At 31.9% G+C, this 19,247-nt stretch overlaps 1 protein-coding gene across 6 annotated transcripts in view; it reads right to left on the bottom strand.

The window, feature by feature from the left end:
- Nucleotides 1–18,000, bottom strand: part of LOC118201509 (mitochondrial GTPase 1) — a 131,376-nt gene extending 113,376 nt beyond the window's left edge. Inside the window, exons 1-2 of one of the 6 annotated variants that reach the window (XM_085825287.1) lie at nucleotides 17,743–18,000; nucleotides 4,796–4,860 (exon numbers count right to left, since the gene is read on the bottom strand). In XM_085825287.1, coding sequence (XP_085681413.1) covers nucleotides 4,796–4,860; nucleotides 17,743–17,842 — 165 coding nt within the window. In that variant the 5' untranslated portion in view covers nucleotides 17,843–18,000. Of the gene's footprint in view, nucleotides 1–4,783; nucleotides 4,861–17,742 lie in introns of all 6 variants that reach the window. The other 5 variants (XM_085825286.1, XM_085825284.1, XM_085825288.1 and 2 more) reach the window with 5 other exon arrangements.
- Between the last annotated feature and the right edge of the window lie 1,247 nt (nucleotides 18,001–19,247).

The following is a 19,247-nucleotide window of genomic DNA, read 5'->3' as shown; positions in this document are numbered from 1 at the left end:
AGCTCAAGAGGTGTATCTTCGTTTATGACATTGATTTTATTCACGAGCCATATTGCATAAATGGTAAAACGGCTGGTTTTCTGATTCAAACTAAAGTCATTTACTCATCAGACCAACTTCCGAAACGGCAACTATTGTGATTAATCCACATATAAATACTTTTACTTCATCATTCTTGATAATTACTACTTTTAAGATCGAACAAAGAACTCTTTCTATTTTCAACTGTTATAGTCAACCAATCACTGACTTAACAGATTTAATTACTCTACTAGATTTAGTGAAAAGATTTTTAAATAATGATCATGATATTCTTATTCTAGGAGACCTGAATGCCAAAAGCGAACTATGGGCCTCTCCATTTGAGGATCCCAGAGGGCGCATGCTTAGAGAATTTTTAACTGCACATAAGTTTGTTGTAGAGAATGATCTGGAAGGCCACGCAACGTACAACTGTACTAGGGGCAAGAGCTGGATAGATATTACCGCTTCAAGATCAGCATCCTCTTTGGCCTTTATTAAGAATTGAAATGTAATGGACAGTGTCACTTTAAGTAATCATTGCTATATTAACTTCGAAATTACATATCAAAATTCTATACATAACTCATGTGCAAAACACAAATTATCTAAAATGGACTGGCTATTTCTTAAGGAAAAACTTGGATATTATGACCCACAAGTAATTAAGGATACGATAAATCTCAATGAATTAATTATTAAATGGAAGAAATGTATCCAAGACTTTTGTGATTTGGCTATAAAGGCCAAGGCAAAGCACATCACAACACAGCACAAAGGAGTCCCTTGGTGGGCACCTGAACTTTCAATTCTATGGAAAAGAATTACGGCACAAAGAAAGCGTTTTGAAAAATGTACTCATGATGAAGAGCTCAGATCCCATTATAAATAAATCTATAAAAAAGAACTAGCTTTTATAAACGAATGTTGATGAAAGCTAAAAGAAATATGTGGAAAGTATACTTGGAACGACTAAGTCCAAGTTCTCCATTCGGCATACATTATGATATGGCAAAAGGAAATATGCAAACTCCTCTGCAATTAAAAGCGTTATTACAACCAGATAATACAAAAACAAGCACAATTGAAGAAACAATAAAACTCTTAATGGACTACCATTTTCCCAAAGACTCAAGAAATGATGACAAGGAGTATCATATGCAAATTCGAAATAACCTAAAGAATAGCTATGGTGCCTCAAATGATATTCCCTTCACTGTACAAGAAGTGGAATATACCATAAAATCTTTAAATCTAGGCAAAGCACCTGGAATAGATCACCTACCAAAAGAAATAGTAGCAGAAGTTTTTTTATGCAAATCCTATACTTCAAACAACACTTTTTAATGAACTCTTCCGATGCGGCTGTTTTCCAGATTGTTGGAAGACAGCAAAATTAATTTTATTTTCAAAAGAAAGATAGAATGGCGAACTACCTGATGCTTATCGGCCAATCTGTTTACTCAATTCATGGAGTAAAGTTTATGATAACTTATTAACAAATAGATTATCTTTCTTCTTGCATTCCCAAACTATGTGGACAACAATATAGCTTCACAGCTGGGAAATGTTCAGCGAATGCTATTAAAGATATTATTTTCCGTATAGAAGATAATCGAAGAAATTATAATTATACTAATGTCATATCATTAGATATTAAAAGTGCCTTCAACAATATCTGGTGGCCATTTTTACTTCAAGAATTGCGTAACCTGGGTTGTCCATATAATATCCATAAAGCGTTTGAAAATCTTTTGGAAAATTGACATATCATTTATGAGATCAACAATAAACAATACTCTCAGAAACAACAGAAAGGCTGTGTACAAGGTTCCAATTCCAGACCATTGTTCTGGAATATTGTCATGAATACTGCATTAAGAATTGAATATTGCGAGGACATTCATGTTCAAGCATATGCAGACGACGTTCTCTTGTTAATTATTGGATCGACCCATATGCAAATTCAAGCATGAGCAAAATTAGCCCTGCAAAAAGCCGGTGGGAAAGTTTGATATTTATAACAAAAGCATTATTGAAATTAAGAAACTACTTTCTACACAAAAGCAAAACTGCATTGGATTCATGGACACCAAGGGTCCATCGGCAATGAAAAAGCCGACGAAACAGCAAAACAAGGAATCTACTCGTCAAACAGAATCAACTGCAAGATACAAATGAGCTTTATTGTTAGAACAGCAAAAGTTAAAGCAAATAATATCTGGCAAAATGAAGAACAGGAAGACATACATATATGCTCTTGCCAAAGGTTTTGGAGAAACGCCATCTTAGCGACTTCTTTCTCAATCAGATCATAACCAATCATGGAGCATTTCCAAGTTACATTAACAGATTCAAGTTAAAAGAAACGAAATGCAAATGTCAATGTGGACGGGAAGCAGCGGACGCACTTCATATGATAATTGAATGTCCAAGCGTTCCTACTAAAAGGCGTGAGATCTTCAATTGACCATTGTCTATGGATCATTGCTATATTAACTTTGAAATTACATATCAAAATTCTATACAAAACTCATGTGCAAAATACAAATTATCTAAAATGGACTGGCCATTTCTTAAGGAAAAACTTGGAAATTATTTTGTGACTATTGACCCACAAATAATTAAGGATACGATAAACCTCAATGAATTAATTATTAAATGGAAGAAATGTATCCAAGACTTTTGTGATTTGGCTACAAAGGCCAAGGGAAAGCACATCACAACACAGCACAAAGGAGTCTTGGAGTCAACACACACAAAGGAGTTTAATACAAGTTCTGAAAAATCTTGTATTAAACGACAAGGGATGATCTCTTCTCTCTAATTTTATGGAATATATTTACCATAATGAATCTCAATTGTATACATAATCAACTGATTGTATTCCTCTTATTTTAATTATAACAAAATGTATTAATTGATATTATTATCTATAAGAAATAACCTCTGTATTTTTATGCTTTATGTTATCGATCAATATTCTATAACTTCTTCTTCCAATGTAACAAAGTGTTATTTAAGTTTGTCTTGACTATTACATTTACACATCATTAATTTCATGATAATATGTATAACATAAATTGTATTCAATAAAGAAGTGAGGGCAATACATCTAATTCATACTAGGTATTCAACAAATTTCTTAAATTCGGTTTTAGATGTCTTTGAGCATTAGGCTTTAAACTTGCAAAATTTTTAGCCTATGGCTCTGGTGATATCTCTGCTTAAGAGGTGAGGACCAGATTTTCCATTTTCATGTTGTAATGAAACACTATGACCAAACTAAATAAAAGCTTATAAAAATGGACGTTGAATCAGTCCTACTTAAGGATAACTGCTAGATAAATCTGATGAACTTTTCACATATATCTTTTATTATTTTACTCCCAGTGCTTTTTCTTTTCCTCATTCCATGCATTTTTGTTTACTAAATTCTCACAGCTATGGATATAGGATGATTTACACTATTTCTTAAACAGCTATCTGCCAAGAGATTAATGAAAGCTTTCTCCTTCAAGTACTTTACCATTTGAATGAAGGATCCAGAAAATATTCAGATTTTTAAAAATTTGAACAAAGGAGTTTGAAAGACATTTAAGAACTTCAGTTATAAACACAATTTCATACACCAAAATATCATACTTTAGCTTTTGACTTAGTTTGACAAAGGTGGCATTTCTGACAATTTATTATATTTCTTCTTTTCTGCAACTTGAAATTATTTGAAATTATGGTACTATTCTGTTTTGAGGGCCGTAAGAAAATTGCAGCGAAAATGTATGCGCCAAATCTAGCAAAAGCGCCCATTTAACAGCACGCCAAATCTAGCGTACGCGTTATTTCAGATTGCGTAAGTTTATATAGTTCTATATTTTTTAAGATGCCAGTGAAATACTAGTTTAATTTTTAAATCCTTTTTTGATTTTAAATCCTTTTTTGATATCCTGTGGATTTAACAATTTGGGAATTGCCCATGACGAAAAGTCGGCAATAGAATTTTGGGTAAAGTGCAGAATCACCTACTGCTTGACGCGTTTTTAAGAATTGCACATACTCTGTATCCATGTGCACATCGACCTATTTTCAGTTTAAAAAAAATCCTAGAATTGCACAAAAATGGCACTGTGCACACCATTGACTTTATCTATGTACACATCGACCTATTTTCACTTTAAAAGTAAAAGAAAATGGATCAAAATCCAATTGTTTTTACCCTTGTAAAAAGCGGCAAACAAATAAGTGAGCGATTCTGCACTTTACCGAGAATATGTTCAAAGAAAAGGCATCATTCATTATAGAAAATTACGTTTGAACAACCAACGAGATGATATTATGCTTTGCGAAAAGTCGGTAGCGAAATAGCGATGCAGGCATCCATTCAGTTACGTTTAGCAATTTTTATATAAATTATAATAATGATCTGAAATAATTATTTACTCTTATGCTTCCATTCAGTCATGTTTACCCTTTTTTATATAAATTATAATAATAAAAAAGTATTGTATGAAATTAACCTTTCATCTAAATTAAAACAGCAATCTTAGATAGTTATTTACTATTATACTTCCTTTCTTCCCGCAATTATAAGGGTTGCTGCAATTCTTTTTGGCAGCATTGGCATCAACGTTAATTTGACGATTTTTTACGGCCCTCGAAACCGAATAGCACCGAAATTATTTTATACTTTAGCAGTGAAAATAAATATTTGAGAAAACTATTTTATCTTTTAAAAATACACTTCAGTATATGCTAAAATTACTTAAAAGGATATTCTAGCATCATGTACTTCGATAATGCAATCCACAGTTGCCAATTTAGCTTGCATCTGCAGCAAGCCTGAAAATACACACATAAATAACATAAAAATCAAATTATATCAGTTTCAAAAGATAAAGCTGTTTATAATCTGTAATTCATAAACCATAGTTTACATAAATTGTGTACTCCCAAAAATGTAAAAAGTGCAGTAATAGCAATAATAGCAATTGGAGATCAAACTTCTGACTAAATCAAATATTTAAACAAATCTAAAAAATTTCAGTTAATTGTTATTTCAAATTTTAATCCAGAAATTTAAACACAATAAAAAACATGAACATAAATGAAAAAACTTCATAACTGATACATTTATATTTTAAGAGTGAAGAGTATTGTACAAATCACACTACTATTGGATAAATCATTATTGTGGTAAATATTGAAAAATCATGGTTTTTAGGTAAAAGTATATTTATGGGTGCCCTTTGGTGAAACTTGGCAATTTTTGGCAGTACATGGAAACCGAGTTTGTGCAATTCTTTGACTGGTTATTTTGGCTTGTGTAACACATTTTTGGTGCAAAAATCACCACTACACAAAGCCAAAATAACAAGACAAAGAATTGCACAAACTCGGTATCCATGTGCACATCGACTTGTTTTCACTTTAAAAAAATCCTCCCGGAATTACACAAAAATGGCATTGTGCACTCCCTTAACTTTATCAGTGTACACATTGATCTATTTTCACTTAACATCAGAGAACTGCACAATATATCCCTTGACTTTGTCCATGTACACATCGAACTATATTCACTTAAAAAGTCAATGGAGCAGCCAACAAAATATATATAATCTCAATAAACTACATTTTAAATCAAACAATTAAATAAAATAAAAAAGGAAATTTGTAGGCAACAATTATTATTGGTCATAATAACTACAACTACTTTTACTAGATAATAACTATTACTTTCACTTCACCTTTTGCTTAGCTTGAAGTGTTGTCATGACTGAAATCACAAGGAGTTAGCGAGCGCTACAAAGAATAATAAAGATGTTATAATATGGAAAAATTTATTCTTGCTTTTGTTTTTTGCCGTTTAAATCGTTATAAAAAAGAACTTTGTAAGCAACTACAAATTCATCTTTGCACTACACAAAGAAAATATCCATTTACCTTATTTATGAATTAACAAGTCTTCAGTCAAACAAAATTCTTTAACAGCATTCAAAAACTTCCTAAAATTATCTAACTAGAATCTGTATACTGGCATTGCCACATAAATTCACAAAATAAGAGTCAAAAATATCCACCGTAGCGATGTTCGACCATACGCATTTCCTTCCTACAAACAGGACACCTAATAATGGCTACTAAGTAAACCTTCATTTACACACCAGTCAAGTAATGCTCTTTTGCCCTCTCTTTCCAAATCGTACAGAAACTTCAAATTAATCTTACCACATTCAGCCATTTTACCGTCTAATAAACAACAAAACAAGCAATATACTTCCCAACCAACACACACACCACAAGCCCTTACGAATTTACCGCAGTTATGCAACCCATTACATCATAATAGGGTTTTCATAACATTCAACTACTCAGGCTACCATAAATGAAACAACAACTTGGCGATAAATGAAACAACAACTTGGCAATAAATGAAACAACAACTTTGCAATAATTCACGGGGTACCCTTCTCCCTACTCTAACCTTTTCTTTTTATGGTTAGTCTATATATTTTAGGGTATCCCTAGGATTATGGCCAAGTTGTTGTTTCATTTATGGTAACCTGAGTAGTTGAATGTTATGAAAACCTTGTTATGACTTAATTGGTTGTAATGCACGATTGCTGTGATTTTGACTCATGGGAAAATATTTGTAAGGGCTTATATAAGTGTTGGATGTTGGTTAGGAAGTATGATGCTTATTTTGTGCTTTACAATGTAAAATGCCTGCTGGTGGTACAATTAACCTGAAGTTTCTGTACCCTTTCAAACGATTGGGAAAGAAAACATTAATTGACTGGTGTGTTAATGAAGATTTAAATAGCTTCGTTTACCTCTTGGTAAATTACATCGTGTAGATTTAAGGATTTGGAAACTCGAGCTCATATCAACACTATAGAAGTTATGCGGGGGTGTACTAAAAAGGGATTTTTGAAAGAAATGCTACCGACAGTCCAGAGGATATTTTTCATTTTTACTTTTGTGAATTTATACGACAACGGCAGTATACAGAATTAAGGAATTCTGTGTGTTACACATATCGAAGAAATACAAGTTTTTAAATAAGGTAAGTCGATATTTCCTTTTTGTACTGCGTAGATTAAATAACATGTTCTTATGTTATGTTATTTACTTATTTGATTTAAAATGCAATTTATGTTTTTTGTTTCATTTATGTGTTTTATTGCATTATGTTTTGTACGACATTTTACTGGGGACGGTGTTGAATGTAAACAGGAATGGTGCCAAGAAATCACCAAGGGATACCCCACAATATATATTTACCTTTTTTATTATATTAATTTAATTTTGATCTGAAAATATTACAAAATCACATACAACTAAATATCATTATACTAATAAGCATAAAAAGAATTATGCCTACTAAGTACAATAGGCCCGCCAGTGGCCAAGTGGTAAAAAAATACCGAATACTGATAATTTGATCAGGGGTTTGAGGCCCGACAAATGAGCTGGCTGCATGGTCCTTTTCGTAGTTTCAACCATTAGTAATGAGCATAAAAAAGGCAGTTTCTCTTAAAAATTGCCACATAGGACATCCCTCTCTTTCTGTATAGTGCCTAATGGCAGAGCACATAATAAACATAGGAAAATAAGTATTATAATTAATACATTGGAGAGATTGTTAATTGCTTGTATATTATGTTTCAAAGTTAAACAAAAAGATACATAAGAGAAAATTTTAATTATTGAAGAAAGGTGTCCTTTCCTTCAATCCCTAAAAAGTGGGGAACTATCTACAAGAAAGCACTTGCACTGGAAGTTGAATTCTTAGAAAGCACTAACTATAACAGTGCTTATTTAAGAGGGGGGGAAAGAGTTTTGAAGCATTTTTATGTGAACAGATCTGTTCATTTATTCTACTAAAATTTAAAAGTTCAAATTTATACAAATAAAGCTACATAATCACTTGTATATTTCCCCTCTAGCTTTTTAGCATAAGGTCCTGAAATGTTTTCAATATTAGTTCATCTATATAGTACTAGTTGTTTTCATCTTACTAACAAGATACAGGGAAGCAAAAATGAATAAAGATATCTTATTAGATATTGTAATATTAATGTTACTATGTATTCATATTAGAATAGGGTTTCTTTTAAATAATACAGTCAAAAGTCTTTAATCCGGACTCGTTGCGACTTCGGCGATTCCGGATTATTAGTTTTTTCGGATTATAGATTATCAGTTTAAATCTGGTAAGATGACATGCAGAAATTATAAAATTAAAAATATGAAACCATAACTTATGAAATAAAAGGCAATCATGATCTACAAAGTATCAAAATTTCAAAAAAAAAAGCTTAATATTTATTTGTTTACTGTATTAAACAATTCTTTTAATGCGCGCATGGGTAAAGCATACATTACCCATAGTCAAAATTAGAAAATTGCAACCAGAAAACTATTTGATGTATATTCATGATATTTATAATGACAAGGAAATTGATTTAAATCATATGAATGACGAAGTACATCGAGATGAAATACTACATTTAGTAAGGAATTATAAGCCGAATAAAATAAAAACATCTGCCCTGAAGATAAGGATAGTGCTGACAGATCAACTTCCAGTTCATTGCGTGCCATGACGTTTCCCCCTTCCCCGCAGAGCAGCATGAAATTGATAAACAGATTTTGGAATGGTTAGAAAAACAAAGGATATGCCTTTATTCATTTTTTGCAGCAATTCCACTTTTTGTTTGATGAACATCAAAACATGCTTTCGCTTTGTAGATCCTTTGGCAGCTCCAGAATCGGAAATTCTTTTTTCATAATTGAAAGTTCAAGCTTACTTTTATAAAATTGCTCTAACAGTCTGCAAAAAATAATAAGCCGGATCCAATTAGAAGATTAAGGAACAACGCAATCTGTAACATTAACTGAAATAGACAATTAGATCATTTTAGCTTAGCTTATACCATCCGTTATACATTAAAAACGCATGTGTAAACATATTATGCACATGCGTAAACGCATATGAGCATGCGCAGAAAGTTTGTAGCTTTGAGGTTCGGATTATAGATCATTCCAGATTATGGACGTCCGGATTACAGACTTTTGACAGTATTGTGATATTTATCAATAGTTTATCCATAAATACTTTTAATTTACCGTCCTTATTTTAAAATGTTCTTCGGAAATTAAATCACTCGCATAATTGATTTTCGTACGATAAAATTAGCGAAGAAAAGACTGGAAACACACAGGTAAATATGGTAATTCAAAACAAACAAAAATATTTTAGAGATTCAGCCAGAAGACATCTGCAATGCCTCTTATGAACTCTGTCTCTATAAAATCTATTAAATATACCACCCAGTGGCAAACGTTTCTTTTTTATGATATACAGTGGCTCACAAAAATGTTCACAAGCTTAAGAGTTTCAGTGAAATATTATATTATTCATTAATAAAAATTAATATTTTAGAATGAAAGTTTTTTAATAATATGTATAAATTTCTCTTAGCAAAACTGCAATCATTATTTTATGAACAAATTAAAACTTTTTTCTTTTTCTTTTTTTTTTTTTTTTTTTTTTTTTGTAAAATCAATAATAAAAAGTAACAGAAATGTTACCTCACAAAAGTCTTCTCATGGTTTACAAAAATCTGCATATATTAGTAAATATTGTACTATTTCTGTCAGTATTTTATAGTACAACCAGTTAACTGGGGTTTTTGGAGGGGAGGGGATTAATGTCTGAATCAATGTTCCTCCATTATTACTGTTTTTAGTTTGGTTTTTGTTTTATTACTGTTTTTAGTTTGGTTTTTGTTTTAATGTTGTGTTCTCATACTCTAACCTCCGATTCTTACCAAATATGATCTGTTGTGTTTAAATCTGGTTACTGAAGTGGTGTTTTCAGAACTTGTAGACAACGATAGACACCCAAAATGCAAATATTGAGGGCCGTGTTCGTAGGATCATTATCTTGATAAAAAGTAAAGTTGTTTCCAGTATTCAGATTATGGGCAGAAAATTTTAAACTATCTTTTAAAATATTTAAAGAGAGAGCATGGTTCATTGTGTCTTCAATAAATACTTAATTATTTAATCTTGATGCTGACATGAACCCTCGCGCCAGTACACCTCCACCGACATGCTTTACTGTTCCAACCAAGGTCCTTGGGATCAAGCTCCTCATATATTTTCTCCATACAATTATATGCTCATCGGAACCAAAAATGTTAAATTTGCTTTCATCTGCAAATGAGACGTGATTCCAATGGTTCTAGGAAAAAAGCCCACAGGAATAATGCTCACGGGTATAAATGCTCACAGAAAAAAGCCCACACAGAAATATGCCCACATAGAAAAAAGCTCACAGGGAAAATAGGCCACATAGAAATATGCTCACATGGAAATAAGCCCACTGATAAATAATTCACCTATAAATATCCTTACATTAATTAATGGATTTGAACATCTTACACCAACTTGAACTTTCTAAAGAAATATTATTTAAATTATCAAACATACACGTGGTATATATTTCAAAAATTGTATAACTTATGTGTAGATTCAGTTGCTATTTTAAGACTAACAAATGGGCACTTTTGAATTACGAAAAGGAGAGGAGGAAGGAAGTAAAAAGGAAATAGAATATACAGTGAAAAAATTATTACAATTTTAATTGTTAAAAAAATATAAGGCTGATCTTTGGAATATGGTAACAGGTAGTTTTTCGAAATTTTGGAGGCGATAAAGGTTACTACCTAGGACTTTGGTAATAATGTGAGAAGTACTCAGTTCCGATTACGCATTATTTTGTGTGAGGGAAATGAGAGATCATGAGATATGTCATGTGACATTAATGGACGAATTACAGTTCTTTAATCGGAAAAGGGGGTAAATTTGGAAAAATATCTGTAGTACTTATATTACAGTCAAAAGTCGTTAATCCGGACTCATCGGGACTTCGGATTATCGATTTTTCTGGATTATAGATCATCAGTTTAAATCTCATAAGATGGCATGCAGAAATTCTAAAATTAAAAATATGAAACTGTAATTTATGAAATAAAGAACAATTATGATCTAAAGGGTATCAAAATTTACAAAAAAAAAAAAAGCTTAATATTTATTTGTTTACTTTATTAAACATTTCTTTCAATGTAAGTTGTTTAAGTTGCTTCGTTTTATGTGATAATACTTTCTCTTTAATTCCATAAACAGACATAATTTCTTGTTCAGTTACAAAGTTCCGCTGTTCAAGTCCCGTTAATTGCTGTACCGAGAATACCGACTAACTTGTCAATCGAAATTTTTTCGTTTTTACTAACCTCTCTGTCACATTCTTCATGTCTTTATCCATTTTTTGCAGCAATTCCACTTTTTGTTTGATGGACATCGAAACATACTTTCGTTTTGTACGATTCTTTGGGAGCTCCAGAATCGGAAATTCTATTTGACATAATCGAAAGTTCAAGTTTACTTTTATAATACTGAGCTTACAGTCTGCAAAAAATAATAAACCTGATACAATTTGAAGATTAAAATAGATAATTTTAGCTTATACCATCCGTTATACATAAAACGTGCACGCGAAAATGTATTCTGCGCTTGCGCACAAGCATATGAGCAGTCGTAAAAGGTCTTACGCGAACGCGTAAACGCCTATGCGCATGTGTCAACGCGGCGCATGCGCAGAAAGTTTTTAGCTTTGAGGTCTGGATTATAGATCATTCTGGATTATGGGTGTCCGAATTAACGACATTTGATTGTATTTTGTATTAAGCTTCAGTGTGTGTTGTGTGAAATAGTGTTGATTAATTTTCGGATTGCATGGTGCTATCTAAAGTGAATTTTAAATTTTTAATGCGTTTATCTCATTAATTCAAAAGAATTGGTTGAATGGTGTATGAGTGTAGGTTTAATTGCGGATAAGTATGAATGTCCAAAATGTGGGAATGAAATGAGATTGTGTGAAAGGAAGGATATTACAGATAAGTTTGAATGGCGGTGCAAGAAATCTGGTGAAAATGGACATTTTGTGAAACGGAGTGTAAGGAAGGGTACGTGGTTTGCTGAAAGTAGTTTGAGTATGGGTGAAATTTTATTAATTTCTTATTACTGGGTGAATAGACTGCCAGTTGACTACTGGATTTCGGATTTAGAAATTAGCACTAGTACTGCAGCCGATTGGAACTCTTTCTGTAGGGAAGTGTGCGTGCCACGTAATGAAGATTCTGAAGAAGATTAGGTAAGTTAGTATTTTTAATCATTTGAGGATATTATTTTTATGCATTGTTCTAAATGTAAGGAGTAAATAAATTAATATGGTATTATCGGAAAATTGTTATTAGCAACGATTTAGTTTAAAGTAATTAGGATTGTAATCTAATTTTTTATTAATTTAATGTATGTGCTTATTTATATTTTAAGTAGTGTTTTTTAATTTAACTATATTTTAATATAATTATCGTGATTTTGTGAGTTATATATTTGTAGTATTTTGGAATACGTTTGAGTAGTATATGTTGTGTATTTTCATGCATTTCCGTGAAATTTTTCCAATTTATGAGAAAAAAGCAGTAAACAAGGATATAGTGAAGAGTGTGCGCAATGCCATTTTTGTGCAATTCTGGGATGATTTTTTAAGTAAAAATAAGTCGATGTGTACATGGTTTAGTCATATTTTAATTAAATGATAGTTATTTTGTGAATTTTGTGTTTGTAGCAATTTGGTATACGTTTCAGTTGAAGTAAACGTGCATGGAAATAATTTAAATATTTGACACTAAGTATTTGTAACTATTTTTAATGTTTGCGGTATAAATTCGTTGGCGACATTTATAATATAATAGATAATTTAGAGGTAAAAGTTTTTCGATATTTTATTTATTTTATACGTGGAAATGTTCATCCTTGGAAAGGGTATATACTTTTTCGCGATCAGGTAATTTCATATATGTGCTTTTTATCGAGTTTAAAGATTAAGAAAATTTTCCTGCATTTTCGTGCAAATTTTTGTAATTTATGAGAAAATAGCAGTGTAGATAGATAAAGTTAAGAGTGTGTGCAATGCCATTTTTGTGCAATTCTGGGATGTTTCTTTAAGTAAAAATAAGTCGACGTGTAAATGGTTTATTTGTATGTGCTATTCTGAAAAACGCGCAAGGAGTTTGCGATTGTGCACTTTTTCCCAATTTTGCAGTTAATATTTGTCATGATTAAGCAGTTTGGATGATCTTTGGAATATGGTAACTGGTAGTTTGGCGACATTTTGGAGGCGATAAAGGTTACTACCTAGGACTTTGGTAATAATGTGAGAAGCACTCAGTTCCAATTACACATTATTGACTTTGGTAATAATGTGAGAAGCACTCAGTTCTGATTACGCATTATTTTGTGTGAGGGAAATGAGAGATCATGAGATATGTCATGTGACATTAATGGACGAATTACAGTTGTTTAATCGGAAAAGGGGGGAAATCTGGAAATTTCGTATTTAGCTATATTCTGTGTTCGGTGAAACACGACATTAATGGATGAATTACAATTCTTTAATCGGAAAAGGGGGTTAATTTGGAAAAGCTTCATTGTGTTGTGTGAAATAGTCTTGATTAATTTTCGGATTGCATGGCGCTATGTAAAGTGAATTCTAAATTTTTAATGCGTTTATCTGATAATAATAATAAGTTGCGATTGAGTGAAAGGAAGGATATTACAGTTAAGTTTAAATGGCGGTGCAAGAAATATGGTGAAAATGGACATTTTGTGAAAAGAAGTGTAAGGAAGGGTACATGGTTTGCTGAAAGTAGTTTGAGTATAGATGAAATTTTATTAATTTCTTATTACTTGGTGAATAGACTTCCAGTTGACTACTGGATTTAGGATTAAGAAATTAGCAGTAGTACTGCAGCCACATAATGAAGATTAGGTAAGTTAGTATTTTTAATCATTTGAGGATATTATTTTTATGCATTGTTCTAAATGTAAGGAGTAAATAAATTAATGTGGTATTATTGGAAAATTGTTATTAGCAATGATTTAGTTTAAAGTAATTAGGATTGTAATCTTATTTTTATTAATTTAATGTATGTGCTTATTTATATTTTAAGTAGTGTTTTTTAATTTAATTATATTTTAATATAATGATCGTGATTTTGTGATTTATATATTTGTAGTATTTTGGAATACGTTTGTGTAGTATACATTGAGTATTTTCATGCATTTTCGTGAAATTTTTCTAATTTATGAGAAAAAAGCAGTGTACATGGATATAGTGAAGAGTGTGCGCAATGCCATTCTTGTGCAATTCTGGGATTTTTTTTTTAAGTAAAAATAAGTCAATGTGTACATGGTTTAGTGATATTTTAATTAAATGATAGTTATTTTGTGAATTTTATGTTTGTAGGAATTCGGTATACGTTTCAGTTGAAGTAAACGTGTATGGAAATAATTTAAATATTTGACACTAAGTATTTTTAACTATTTTTAATGTTTGCGTATAAATTCGTTGCTGATGTTTATAATATAATAGATAATTTAGAGGTAAAAGTTTATGGATATTTTATTTATTTTATACGTGGAAATGTTCATCCTTGGAAAGGGTATATACTTTTTCACGATCAGGTAATTTCATATGTGTTCTTTTTACCAGATTTAAAGATTCACAAAATTTTCATGCATTTTCGTAAAATTTTTCTAATTTATGACAAAAAAGCAGTGTACATGGCTGAATGATATTTTAATTAAATGATAGTTATTTTGTGAATTTTATGTTTGTAGGAATTTGGTATACGTTTCAGTTGAAGTATACGTGTATGGAAATAATTTAAATATTTGGCACTAAGTATTTGTAACTATTTTTAATGTTTGCGTATAAATTCCTTAGTGACGTTTATAATATAATAGATAATTTAGAAGTAAAAGCTTTTGGATATTTTATTTATTTTATATGTTCAAATATTCATCCTTGGAAAGGGTAAGTACTTTTTCGCGATCAGGTAATTTCATATATGTGCTTTTTATCGAGTTTAAAGATTAAGAAAATTTTCCTGCATTTTCGTGCAAATTTTTTTAATTTATGAGAAAATAGCAGTGTAGATGGATAAAGTTAAGAGTGTGTGCAATGCCATTTTTGTGCAATTCTGGGATGTTTTTTTAAGTAAAAATAAGTCGACGTGTAAATGGTTTATGTGTATGTGCTATTCTGAAAAACGCGCAAGCAGTTTGCGATTATGCACTTTTTCCCAATTTTGCAGTAAATATTTGTCATGATTAAGCAGTTTTGTTACATAAAATTTCTAGCATCAGTGTAATTCGGCTAGTAGATTGTTGCAAAAAGTGTTGAGTAAATAAAAAGAAAAGAAACATATCTTTACTTCGTGAAGACCAAATGGCGGCGAACAAAAAAAATAGAAGGTTGCTGTAGCAGAATTGGTCGCCAAAAAATCGCCAAGTTACCATAATCCAAAGATCAACCAGCAGTTTTGTAACATAAAATTTCGGCTGATCTTTAGAATATAGTAACTGGTAGTTTGGTGACATTTTGGAGGCGATAAAGGTTACTACCTGGGACTTTGGTAATAATGTGAGCAGTACTCAGTTCCGATTACGCATTATTTTGTGTGAGGGAAATGAGAGATCATGGGATATGTCATGTGATATTAATGGACGAATTACGGTTCTTTAATCGGAAAAGGGGGGAAATCCGGAAAAAATGTGGAAATTTTGTATTTGGCTTTATTCTGTGTTGTGTGAAACAGTGTTCGTTAATTTTTGGATCCCATGGCCCTAACTAAAGTGAATTCGAAATGGGTATTTAGTGGGAATGAAAGGGGTAGTAATAAGTGTTTCTTTAAGGTTGTGCGAGATAGAAGTAAAGATGTTTTATTAAGTTATTTATTTTACCTGGTACCTTGCTGTGAACTATAAGTATGATTTTAAAGATCCTGAAACAGGCGCACATACGCTTGCTTTTTATTTAGCGGAAGAAATAAGAAAAGTTTATCGGACATGTTATCAAGATTCTAAAGAAGATTAGGTAAGTTAGTATTTTTAATTATTTGAGGATATTATTTTTATGCATTGTTCTAAATGTAAGGTGGATGTAAAGTAATTTGGTATTATTGTGAAAATTGTTATTAGCAATGATTTAGTTTAAAGTAATTAGGATTGTAAGCTAATTTTTATTAATTTAATGTATGTGCTTATTTATATTTTAAGTAGTGTTTTTGAATTTAATTATATTTTGATTAAATGATAGTTATTTTGTGAATTTTATGTTTGTAGGAATTTGGTATACGTTTTAGTTGAAGTAAACGTTCATGGAAATAATTTAAATATTTGACACTAAGTATTTGTAATGCTTGCGGTATGAATTTGTTGGTGACGTTTATAATATAATAGATGATTTAGAGGTAAAAGTTTTTGGATATTTTATTTATTTTATATGTGAAAATATTCATATTTGGAAAGGGTATATACTTTTTCGTGATCAGGTAATTTCATATATGTTCTTTTTACCGGGTTTAAAGATTCAGAAAATTGTCATGTATTTTCATGAAATTTTTCTAATTTATGAGAAAAAAGCAGTGTACATGGATATAGTGAAGAGTGTGCACAATGCCATTTTTGTGTAATTTTAGGATGTTTTTTTAAGTAAAAATAAGTCGACGTGTACATGGTTTATGTGTATGTGTTATTTTGAAAAACGCGTAAGGAGTATGGTATTGTGCACTTTTTCCCAATTCTGCAGTGAATATTTGTCATGATTAAGCAGTTTTGTTAGATAAAATTTCTAGCATAAGTGTAATTCGGCTAGTGTTCAGAAGATAAAAAGAAAAGAAAAATGTTTTTACTTCGTGAAGACAAAATGGTGGCGAAAAAAAAATAATAGGGTTGCTGTAGCAGAGTTGATCGGCAAATTTTTGCCAAAAAATCGCCAAGTTACCTTAATCCAAAGATCAACCAAACATGGCAATAATAAATATAAGTTACACATTTTATAATATAAACATTTAGAAGAATAAGCAAATAGAAATGATTATTTTATATAAATTACGTAAAACATTTAATTTTATCATAGACTTCATCATAGGTTCTTACATGATTTGCGATTACCAAATGTAAGTTTTCATATTTTCTTTTACTTCACATCCTGTATCTACATTACCTAATAACAAATGTTGATGGGCTAAATCTTCAGTCCATCAAATAAAAACCACATACTGGGATGGCTACAATTAAATAATGAATTTAATGCATTAATTTAGTTTTATAAAATGTTTCAGTGTACGATTAAATTTTGCAAAATTTCTTGCACATTCTCGTTTAATCCTAGTATCAGGTGCACACGGGATTTAGCTACTTTTGGCGACTTTATGATAAGCAGTAAAAACGGGACATATACGATGAGTAGTAAACGGGTCATTCAAAGAATATATATAGTTATACATTATATAGTGTATATACTATGTATATACACACATAGTATATAGTGTATAGTATATATACATAGACGTTCTTTGGATCATTTTTAGTGTTGGCGATAATTTTCAAAATCGCGCCAAGGCTGCACCGTATACTAGGATTTTACATAAATTCTTAAAGTGTGCGAACACTTTTTTGAGACACTGTATTTATTGATTAAATGCAACGAAATTTGACTTCTCACTCTGAATGAAATTAGGCAGATAGATCACTTTACTAACAACCAATACTTATGTTCTTATTTTATGCAATTTTGGCACATACCTTTATACATGTGACCGGGAAACCATGATGTAAAGTTATGTAAGTTACACTCAAATTTTTGCCGAAATTTAGACATATAACGAAATGGAATTTTAATCATTCTCTAACTAATGCATACTATGTGAAAAAAAAAAAAAAAAAAAAGAGTCGGAAATGTACTTGTTAGTAACATTTATAATCAGCTACCACTAAATTTTCCTTTTGTTCAGAATATACTGCCAACGTTTTCGCAAAGTTTGTTTAATGTTTACAAAGGTCTTGCTGCCATTCGAAAATTCAAAATAACAACAGAAAAGGAAGGCGAAGCTTGCTGTTAGCCAACAATGCAACCCAACATAAACACCTTTTACCGCTGTATCTACTTGTCTGACTTCGGATAGTTGTGACACAGTGAAAATCCTAGACGTGCGCAGAAACACTTTTGTAATCATGAAGGTTAGAACAGAAATCGAATATTAAATTACTTAAATTACACTGCTATTCTAACCTCTAGAAACCCACTTTCTTTGTCGCCATTCGTCTTATTTTGTCCACACGACTCATTTTGTTTTACTGATGGTCTTCACCAGATGCAGAGTAAAAAGAAGCACTCTTTTCTGAAACTCTAATCCACTTTATGTTCTTAGGGGTCTAGTCTGTGCACCCGTTGAGTCGATGTCGTGAAATCTTCTCTTTCCACTCGACAGCAGAGAGGAGACCGAGTCTGACCAGCTCATGTTCCGTGAGCGGAAAATGAAGTTTCGTGCAGAAGTGACATTTATTTCATAAGTAATAGAGCTACTAGAGATAGGACCCTTAGTCAGGAAATGGACATGTTTTCAGCATGGCCAGTATCAGCGCTCGTGAGGTGCGTCGATGTTTGTGGACTATCAGTACGGTGACTATTACTTCATCTTCCCTTCACAATGCAGGATGGAGAGAGATGGTGACTCTGGTGTGCCAAATGATAATGCTGGTTACGGGAGTGGCGCAATGTCGCCTTTCCAAACGAGTCCCGGTTCTACGTGCAGTATTCTGATTGCCGTATACGTGTCTGGAGTGTCCAAGGAGACCGCACGTCGCCTGCTTGCATTCGATAACGGCATATGGAACCTACACCTTGTGTGATGGTTTGGGTAGCTATTGGGTACACGACACGCACATCTCTAGTTCGGATCGACGGTAATGTGAACGCAGATGGGTATATTTCTGACATCTTACGTCCAGTGGTTGTACTCTATCTTCGAGGCCCTCAAACGCCCTGTTTCAGGCAAAATGCTGGATTATATGGGCGCTATATCCTCAAACGCACGGTAGCAATCGGATACGCCGACACACAGCGTATCCGATTGCTACCCTGGCCTGCACGGTCTCCAGATTTGTCACCCACTAAAAACATCCGGTCGTGGATTGCCGAGAGGCTGGCCTACCAGCTAATACGGTTGATGAAATGTGGCATAAACTTGAAGGAGCGTGAAATAAGTTGCCCGCTTCTGTCATTCATGCATAGTTCGACTCCATGCCTA

This window comes from Stegodyphus dumicola, chromosome 10 (assembly GCF_044657685.1).
Source record: "Stegodyphus dumicola isolate Sdum_Otavi_A_Nest chromosome 10, ASM4465768v1".
NCBI lineage: Eukaryota > Metazoa > Arthropoda > Arachnida > Araneae > Eresidae > Stegodyphus > Stegodyphus dumicola.
The sequence above is the reverse complement of the archived record's forward strand: the minus strand, read 5'-3'. Positions and strand labels throughout refer to the sequence as shown.